A 9,724-nucleotide genomic window follows, 5' to 3' on the forward strand; every position below is an offset into this window, starting at 1 on the left:
TTCTTAAAGCTATGTCTGCAAATGCTAGGAGCTTAGGAGACAAAATTCCAGAGCTAATTGCGATAATGACAAGGGATAACCTGGATTTTGTGGCAATTACAGAGTCTTGGTGCAATGAGAATCATGACTGGGACTTAGCTATACCAGGATACAATTTATTTAGGAAAGATAGAATGGGAAGAATAGGAGGAGGGGTAGCAATGTATGTGAAAAAAAGCATAAATGCTACTTTAATACAAAATATTGAAGCCAAAACTGAGGCCCTTTGGGTCACCATAGAAACTGGGAAGAAGGACATTATTTGCATTGGGGTGATCTATAGACCACCAGGCCAGGGGCAGGATTTGGACAGGAACCTATTGTTGGACATCTCTAAAATGGCTTTTAAGGGAGAAGTCATAATCATGGGAGACTTTAATTTACCTGATGTAAATTGGGAGGGGTCTTTTGCAAGTTCAGCTACAAGTGGCAAATTTCTACATTCCTTACAGGGAGCATCTCTCAAGCAATTGGTGAGGGAGCCCACTCGCAAAGACTCAATATTAGATCTAATTCTTACAAATGGTGATAGGATATCTGATATATATGTGGGTGAGCACCTGGGATCCAGTGATCATCAAGCAGTATGGTTTAGTATAAAGACAGGATCCAACTCCTCTCACACAAAAACAAAGGTGTTGGATTTTAGAAATGCAGACTTTGCAAAAATGGGGAGATGTTTAAGTGATTCATTGGCAGACTGGAGGAACTTGGAAGGACTGCAGGAGAGGTGGAAAAAAATGAAAAGTGCATTATTAAGTGTAACAGACCTTTGTATCAAAATGGTTAGGAAAAGCACCAGGAAAAGGAAGCCCGTGTGGTTCACAAAAGTAGTATCAATTAGTGTGAAAGCAAAAAAGATGGCTTTTAGGAAATACAAACAGACTCAAAATAATAACGACAAAGAGGTGTATCTGGACAGGCGGAAGGATGCTTAGAAAGTGATCAGATGTGCAAAGGCAGAAGCTGAGGAGAAAATGGCCCAGTCAGTAGATAAAGGAGGCAAAACTTTTTTTAAGTATATAAGTGAAAGGAGAAAATCAAATGGAGGAATAATAAGACTTAAGACAGAGAGTGGGCATTTGGTGGAGGGAGACAAGGCAATAGCAGATCACCTAAATAATTATTTTTGCTCAGTATTTACTACAGAAGAAGGGATGGGGACACAGTTAAATTGCAAGGACATTCATAAATATAAGGTAGATGAAAATACATTTACAGAGGAGAAGGTCCTAACAGAACTTTCAAAACTAAAAGTTGATAAATCAATGGGACCAGATGGGATACACCCAAGGATACTCAAAGAGCTAAAAGATGTGCTGGTTACACCTTTAACAGAATTATTTAACCAGTCACTAAATACAGGTGCTATTCCAGAGGACTGGAAAAGAGCAAATGTAGTTCCACTGCACAAAAGTGGAAGCAAGGAAGAAGCAAGTAACTACAGACCAGTAAGCCTTACATCAGTAGTAGGGAAAGTAATGGAAAAACTATTAAAAGAAAGAGTAGTGGAATATCTTAAATCAAACAACTTACAGGATCCAAAACAGCATGGATTTACTGGTGGGAGATCATGCCAAACAAATCTTATTGACTTTTTTGACTCTGCAATGAAAATAATAGATCAAGGGGGAGCTGTAGATGTAGCATATCTAGACTTTAGTAAGGCATTTGACACTGTCCCACATCGCAGACTGCTAAATAAACTTGAAGGCCTGGGGGTGGATTATAAATCAGTTAAATGGATAAGAACCTGGTTGCAGGATAGGAAACAGACAGTCGTAGTTAATGGAGTGCAATCTGTGGAGGGAAATGTTACCAGTGGAGTACCCCAGGGATCTGTACTTGGTCCAGTTCTCTTTAATATCTTTGTTGGTGACATTGCAGATGGTATTGAAGGGAAGATATGCCTTTTTGCAGATGATACAAAGATATGCAACAGGGTAGACACACCGGGATGGGTCAAACAAATGATTAATGACCTAGGTAGGCTTGAGAAATGGTCAAGAACGTGGCAACTACAGTTTAATGCTAAAAAATGCAAAATCATGCACTTGGGTCTCAAAAACCCGAAGGCTAAGTATAGTATCATGGGTACTATAATGGAAACTACTGAGGAGGAAAGAGATTTAGGAGTCACTATTTCAAGTGACTTGAAGGCAGGAAAGCAATGCAACAAAGCAATGAGAAAGGCAAGTCAGATGCTTGGTTGCATAGGGAGAGGAATCAGTAGCAGGAAAAAAGAAGTGATAATGCCACTGTATAGGTCATTGGTACGGCCCCATCTGGAATACTGTGTCCAGTTCTGGAGACCCTATCTCCAGAAGGATATAAATACATTAGAGAGTGTACAAAGAAGGGCAACTAAAATGGTGCATGGCCTACATTACAAAACTTACCCGGAAAGGCTAAAAGATCTTAACATGTATAGTTTGGAGGAGAGAAGGGAAAGGGGAGACATGATAGAAACTTTCAAATATATAAAGGGTCTTAACAAAGTTCAGGAGGGAAACATTCTTCAAAGGAAAAGAAGTATTAAAACTCGAGGGCATACATTGAGACTGGAAGGGAGGAGGTTCAGGGGAAATTTAAGGAAAAATTACTTCACAGAAAGGGTAGTGGATAAGTGGAATAGCCTCCCATCAGAGGTGGTAGAGGCTAAGACTGTAGGGCAATTTAAACATGCTTGGGACAGGCATATGAATATCCTTACAAAGAATCAAGGTTAAAAAAGGGTTGAGATTGCCTAAAGGATAAAATAAAAAAGGGGCAGACTAGATGGGCCAAGTGGTTCTTATCTGCCGTCAAATTCTATGTTTCTATGTTTATGTTTCTATATTCCTTATATGCTCTGGAGAAAAGAGAGTGAGACTCAAAAACAAAGAAACGGCTACATGAACATATATGCACTAGTAAGTTTGAGTAAGGTACCTTAATTATAAATGAAAACAACATATGGAGGTGACGGTTTTCTCATCTCTTTCCACCTGTTGATATAAAAGATACCTTTATGGGATTTGGACACCTGTTTTTTGTGTGAGTTTCGGTACGCTGTACCTTCATCTCGTATCTTGTATTATAATAGATGGGACTCTTTTTCGATTACTAATATCAGCATTTACTGTATACACACTAAAGGGTGTGTTTTATATATGAAAATACTACACTATGATTTTTTTCCTTCTTGCTTCTTTCACGGTATTTTTAAAGTGGATGCCAGAAAAGCAACATCAATAAAGAGATATGATGGACTAAGTATTTTTGAAGACTTTTTATCACATCATCATTGCATTTAATATTGTTAGAAACTGGACTGAGTGCTACACCTGAAGTTATTTGTATTATTGTTGGATAAGGTGGTCCTTTGTACAGGGAGCTGCACAGTCCTTTGTTTTGCCCTTTGGGATGTTTCACATAGATTTTTGCTTTTCTAACCATGTATTCAAATGGTACACCAAGGCATCTATCACAGCATAGATGAAATCAGTGTCAAGTGCCTAAAGCGAGGACATGACTGCTTGTTGAACTTCACCACTGTTTATGAATTGCCTTCAACGTGGGTGCTTCTTCAGTGGTCTAAAGAGATGTAGATCAATCGGTGCCAGGTCAGTATTGTAGGGAGGATGGTCCAGCATCTCCCAATAGTAGCAGTGTAACAACTCACGTGTGCGGTTGGCTGAGTATGGCCTGGCATTATTGTATAACAAAAGCCCTCCCCAAATGGCTTAATGTGTCACAATAGCGATCAGCATTCACATTATCTCCCATGGTAAGTAAATCAACAAGAAGAATGCCCTTGCAGTCCTCAGACACAGTCACTATGACCTTCTTTGCTGATGGAGTTGTTTTGGATTTCTGTGAAGGTGGGAATGATGCTTATTTCCATGTCATGGATGCTTGCATCCTATCCAGTTTTACATGATGTACCCACCATTACATCACCTGTAACAGTACACCGCAAGAACTGCACTCCCTCCTTTTGGTGCTGCGTCAAGTGCACAAGAGACAATCGCATCATATTGCTTCGGTATCCAATGTGAACAGTTTTTCCTGTACCCCAGTTGACATGAACAATGATTTGCACAGTACCCACTGGGATGTTCAGTTCATCATGAATATGAATGCGTCTATCCTCCTGAATCAGACCTTCAATGTGGCACAAATTGTCATCTGTGGTGGACATGCTTGGACGGCTGGATCGCTGCTCATCTTAAATGTCTGTTCTGCCATTATCAAAGGCAGTGCACCAAACCCCCATTTCATCACATGAAGTTATCACTGTATATTTTGACAAGTTGAAGATGCTGATGTGCCCTTTAGATGCAGAAATCTGATGACACTATGCACCTCAATGTTTGACCATGTTCCACCAGCCCCACTATCTTACAACTGATGTTGGGACAGTATGATTGACATGAGGCACAGTCTAATGGCAATGAGGGGAAGCAGTGGTCTACCTGCTCTTGCCTGCTTTGAAAATAGAATGAAATAGAGAATATTACACATGTAAGTGGTCTTGTTACCTTACTTATTGAACCACCCTCGTAGTTTAATACTCGGTTTCAGATATCCAAGATACAGTAGTCTATGCTATTAAATTAGGAATTATGGTCCAGATTTATCAAGCCTTGGAGAGTGCTAAATTGCACTGCGATACAGTACTATCCAATCACCACCTAACTACCAGACTGTGTTTGAAAAATGACAGTAAGGAGCTTATTGGTTGGTACTTTATCACCGTTCAAGTGATCACTCTCCAAGGCCTGATAAATTTGCTCTGTCCCCATTCTTTCCTGAAAAATACTCCTTAAGCCTCATTTAAGAATTGGACAATTAAAACAATCCTTTGGTTTATCAGGAAATATGACACATGGAACAGACTTTGGCAATGTCACTGGGATCACATTCTTTGTCCTTGCTGGTGTTTCAGACGTCCCGAAGGTTCGCCTAGCAATTTTTCTCTTTGTCTTGATTACATATGTTATGACTGTTGGGGGAAATGTCACCATCATGTCCCTGATCCTCCTGGATCACGCCTTGCACACTCCTATGTACTTTTTCCTGAGCAACCTGTCTTGTTTGGATATTATATACACCAGCATCACACTGCACAGGATCCTGTTCTCATTCGTGTCAGGAGACAAGAACATTGTATTTTCAGACTGTATGGTGAATTTGTATTGTTTCATGTCTTTATCTGGAATTGAGGTCCTCATCTTAACAGTCATGAGTTATGACAGATATGTGGCTATTTGCAATCCACTGCATTATCAAATGGTCATGAGCCGGAGGGTCTGCATTATGCTGTCCGCTCTATGCTGGATTTTTGGATTTCTAGAAATGAGCCCTGTTACTTATATTTCATATAGATTATCATGCTACACATCCAATGTCATCAATCATTTCCTCTGTGACCTTATGGCAATCATGAAGCTTTCATGCAGTGATACCTCCCTTTTGGAGATGACACTTCTCATTGTAGTGGCAGAGGGTGGTCTCATTCCCTTTCTGCTTATTATTATTTCTTACATCAACATTATTTGTGCCATTCTGAAGATCAGTTCTGCCACTGGGAGCTGCAAGGCGTTTTACACATGCTCATCCCATCTCACAGTTGTCTTTCTCTATTTTGTCACAGCTTGCTGCTTGTACCTCAAGCCTCCCTCCATGATCAACTTGGACTCTGATAAATTTATATCCCTTGTGTACACAGCTGTTGTCCCCATGCTAAATCCCTTTATTTATAGTTTAAAAAACAAGGAAGTGAAAGTTGCTCTCTCTCATTTATTTAAACACAACATAGCATTATAAGGATTATAACATATTTTTGTCCCTTAAGCCAGGGTTAGGTTTACATAAGAAAAGGGTTGTGCTATTTATTTAACAAGATAATTGTAGGGGCAGTCAGTTGGGAGCCATACTTTTGTAGAAGATAGATAGATAGATAGATAGATAGATAGATAGATAGATAGATAGATAGATACTGTATGAGTACTTACTTCAATAGCACTACCCACAATAAGTTGTCATGCAGTAATAGTTGTTACATAAAACAGAATACAAAACAACATATAGTAAATAAGATTTGATCAGTAAATTGAAAATCCTGTGTAAAGTGAAGCAAAGAAAATTGTGTTAAAGATCTCAAACACTGGGGCATGGCCTGGCCAGCTAGCTGTGAGGAGGCAGCCTCAGTGAGCTCCTGCATTTATAACTTCTATTTTACCTTCGGGACACCTTAACAGTGCCTTTCACAGACCATCTGTGATGTGGTCTCCTTCTGAGTTGGCGGTGATAGTCACAGAGCCGGGAGCGGTGGTATTTGGCCCCTTCAGGTCAAGGCACAGCCTGCCAAGAGAAATCATGGCCTCAAGTCCACGGACCTGGCCGCTTGCCATTTGCAGAGATGGGAGACAGCGGGAGACTTCCCAGAGACACCCCACTGTGGATAGGAGGTGTCTTGATGCACAGATGAGGAGCGGCGTTACCTGCGCTCCTGGAGCTTAAGATCTTGCAGGAAAGTTCCTACCCTAGGTCTCTGTTTGCAGGATGCAAGTAAGTTGCTTTTCCCTGCACACACTACAGAAGAGTATAATTACCTGACACACCATTGCATTGCAATAACTTTCAGTCACACATAAGCATATGGCACATGAGCTCATCCCTGTTTGTCTGATCTCCACACGCTGTGGCCATCCTGAATCACCCATCACAAGGTCCACATCCTTGGCTGTAGCCTGCCTCAAACTTATATATATATATTGCTGCCAGCTGATTACTGTAATTGTTTCCTTCCACTCTACCGGTAGCCATGCATGCTAATCTGAGCTTCCCACGACTCCAGGAGCCACAAGTTCTTTCTTTTCCACACCAATTGGAGCTGCACTCTATACTGTACTGTACTGTACTGTATACAGCTCATTTTTTATGCCACTCTCGCCCTAAACTCTTACTGTTAGGTAATGTGACTGTCTATTTATGCATATAACAACTAAGTGACCTATCCTCTCTTATCACGGTCTTGTATCTGACTCTGTCCATTGCATTTGTATATTCTCTGCTTTTCTTTTCTATTAGCTATGGAGACATTTATTACCCCCAAGCCTACTCGACTGCGAGGCGAGAGGTGCAAGATGGATATTCTGACACATGATTGCTCGGTATTACAAAATATACCAAAAGAAGGACAAGACAACCCTGGTAGGGAGCACTCTTATCTGAAGCAAAGTTAGATTAGCATTGTATTATTATCTTGAATAAAATGAAATTTTTTTATTGGGTATGCCTTAAAAGAAGGAAGACAAGGAGGGGTAACAGGAAACGAAAGAGGATATCGACAACAACAATGGGAATCTTCGCCATCAAGGAGACAACCCATACGGAACACACGGAAGAGTTAACATCAAACTCCAACTCCTTGACCAACCCAGTGCTAGACACTCCATCCAGTCTTAAAGTGATCAATCTATCAGAACACCAACTTAATGATGACCATATATCTATTCTTGGAAAGGGTTTAACACATTACCCAATTGAAGACTTTAACAGATTTGAGTGGGAAAAGGACCTTAAAATGTTTGTCAGGAAATTACTTCTTACCAAATTCTACAACCAAAATCTGGAAACTAAGAAGGATCCTTCCCTGTTCCACACTAGTAAACCAATGGACAATCTAGTTACACTACAATCGGAAGCCCTGGAAGCTCTGATAAATCTTGAACAAGAAACTTTAACATCACCGCAGCAGCAGTGGGATGTCGTATGTCGACCGATGGTAAAAAAAAAAATCATCTTTCTTCCCCCCAGAGCATACGAGCCCAGAGGTAGAGATATTTATTAAGGCTGTATCAAGAGAATTTGATCAAATACATTCAAATAAATTTTTATATCCTCGTAATTCCAATCTATCAAGGAAAGAGAAAGCGGCCTTTCATGAAATACAACATGGAAAGACACAATCATAAAACCGTCTGACAAAGGAGGAAATGTGGTCCTGTGGACCCAAACAAAATACTTACAGGAAGCCTGTAGACAACTGAATAACTCGGCATGTTACAAAAAACTCCTTTTTAATCCTCTAGAGGATTACAAATCCATCTATAATAGGAAGATCACAAACGCTCTCACAGATGGGATTATTACTTTTCAAGAATTTGAATTCCTTTCCAATGACCATCCATGGAATCCGACCTTCTACTTGCTTCCAAAAATACACAAAGACATGGTCACACCACCTGGGAGACCCATCGTCTTGGGCATAGGAGCCCTAATGGAGAAAGCAAGTGTTTTTGTTGATATACATCTGAGACATCACATCCAGGGTCTTTCATCCTATGTCTAAGACACCTCAGATGTTCTCGCAAATTGCATGATATATAACTGGAAGAAAATCAATACTTAGTCTCACTAGACAAGAGGCATTATATACGTCTATTGACCATGAGATAGGTGTGGAGACAGTTAATCGCTTTATGAGAACAGAAGGCTATGAGGGATTTCATGCATTCATAGCAGATCTTCTAAAATTCATATTACACCATATTTTCTTCGCCTTAAATGACAGGTTTTACTTACAAACGCGAGAAACCACCATGGGAGCAGCATGTGCACCAACATACGCAAACATCTTACTAGGATGGTGGGAAAAGAAATATGTGTTCGACGACCAGAACGATGATTTCACCTCCAACATTACGATGTGGATCAGATACATCGATGATATTTTGATGATCTGCGAAGGTGATATCCAATTACTTTTGCTCTTTATTGAACATCTCAATAATAATAATTTGAATATACACTTAACTCACAATATCAGTCAACACGAGCTATCATTTCTAGGTGTACTGATATACAAGAACCAAGACAATATGATATCAACTAAACTGTATAGAAAAGAAACCTCAACGAATTCTCTTCTACATCATGACAGTTCATATCTCCCCTCCACAATAAGAAATATCCCTAAAGGAGAATTCCTCCGGTTAAGGAGGAACTGTTCAGATGATATACTTTTCACTGAACAGAGCAAGGAACTAACAAGAAGGCTGAACGAAAGAGGGTACAGCAAGACACCTATTAAGAAAGCACACAATAGTGTTCGATATATCAATCAAGATGAATTAAGCTTTGCCAAGAAGAAACCTGGAAATGAAGACAAAGGTACCTTACGCTTCATTGAAAGATTCTGTCACCAATGGAATCAGGCCAAAGAAGAAATCCAAAAACATTGGGGAATTCTACAACTTGACCCTATCTTATCTGAGAAATTAGGTCACCATGTCTCCATGAGTTGGAAAAGATCAAAAAACTTGAGAGATCAATTGGTCTCAAGCCATTTTAAGAGAGCATCAACCACAAAGCCTAGCATTGTAGGAACATTTCACTGCAGTCAGTGCAAAGCCTGCAGACAGATTTGGCAAACAGACTCGATCATGGATCGTTTTGGTAAGAACATAAAACTGAAGCAATACATCAATTGTAACACAGAAGCCATAATCTATTGTATATCCTGCGAATGTAACAAACGCTATGTGGGGATGACAAGCAGACCTTTCAAACAACATATTTTGGAGCATATTGGCTTAATATGCAATGCAGCAAAGGATCAGGCAAATTATAAGAAAATTACTTCAGTAGCACGTCACTTTTATTACAAACATGGTGGTTCATGGGCAAAATTCAG

At 39.9% G+C, this 9,724-nt stretch overlaps 1 protein-coding gene across 1 annotated transcript; it reads left to right on the top strand.

The window, feature by feature from the left end:
• The first annotated feature begins 4,902 nt into the window (after nt 1-4,902).
• Nucleotides 4,903-5,850, top strand: LOC134949927 (olfactory receptor 13F1-like). The gene has a single exon (XM_063938614.1). The coding sequence runs from the start codon at nt 4,903-4,905 to the stop codon at nt 5,848-5,850; it is 948 nt and encodes a 315-aa protein (XP_063794684.1).
• Nucleotides 5,851-9,724: the final 3,874 nt, after the last annotated feature.

Source organism: Pseudophryne corroboree, chromosome 8 (assembly GCF_028390025.1).
Source record: "Pseudophryne corroboree isolate aPseCor3 chromosome 8, aPseCor3.hap2, whole genome shotgun sequence".
Taxonomy (NCBI): Eukaryota; Metazoa; Chordata; class Amphibia; order Anura; family Myobatrachidae; genus Pseudophryne; species Pseudophryne corroboree.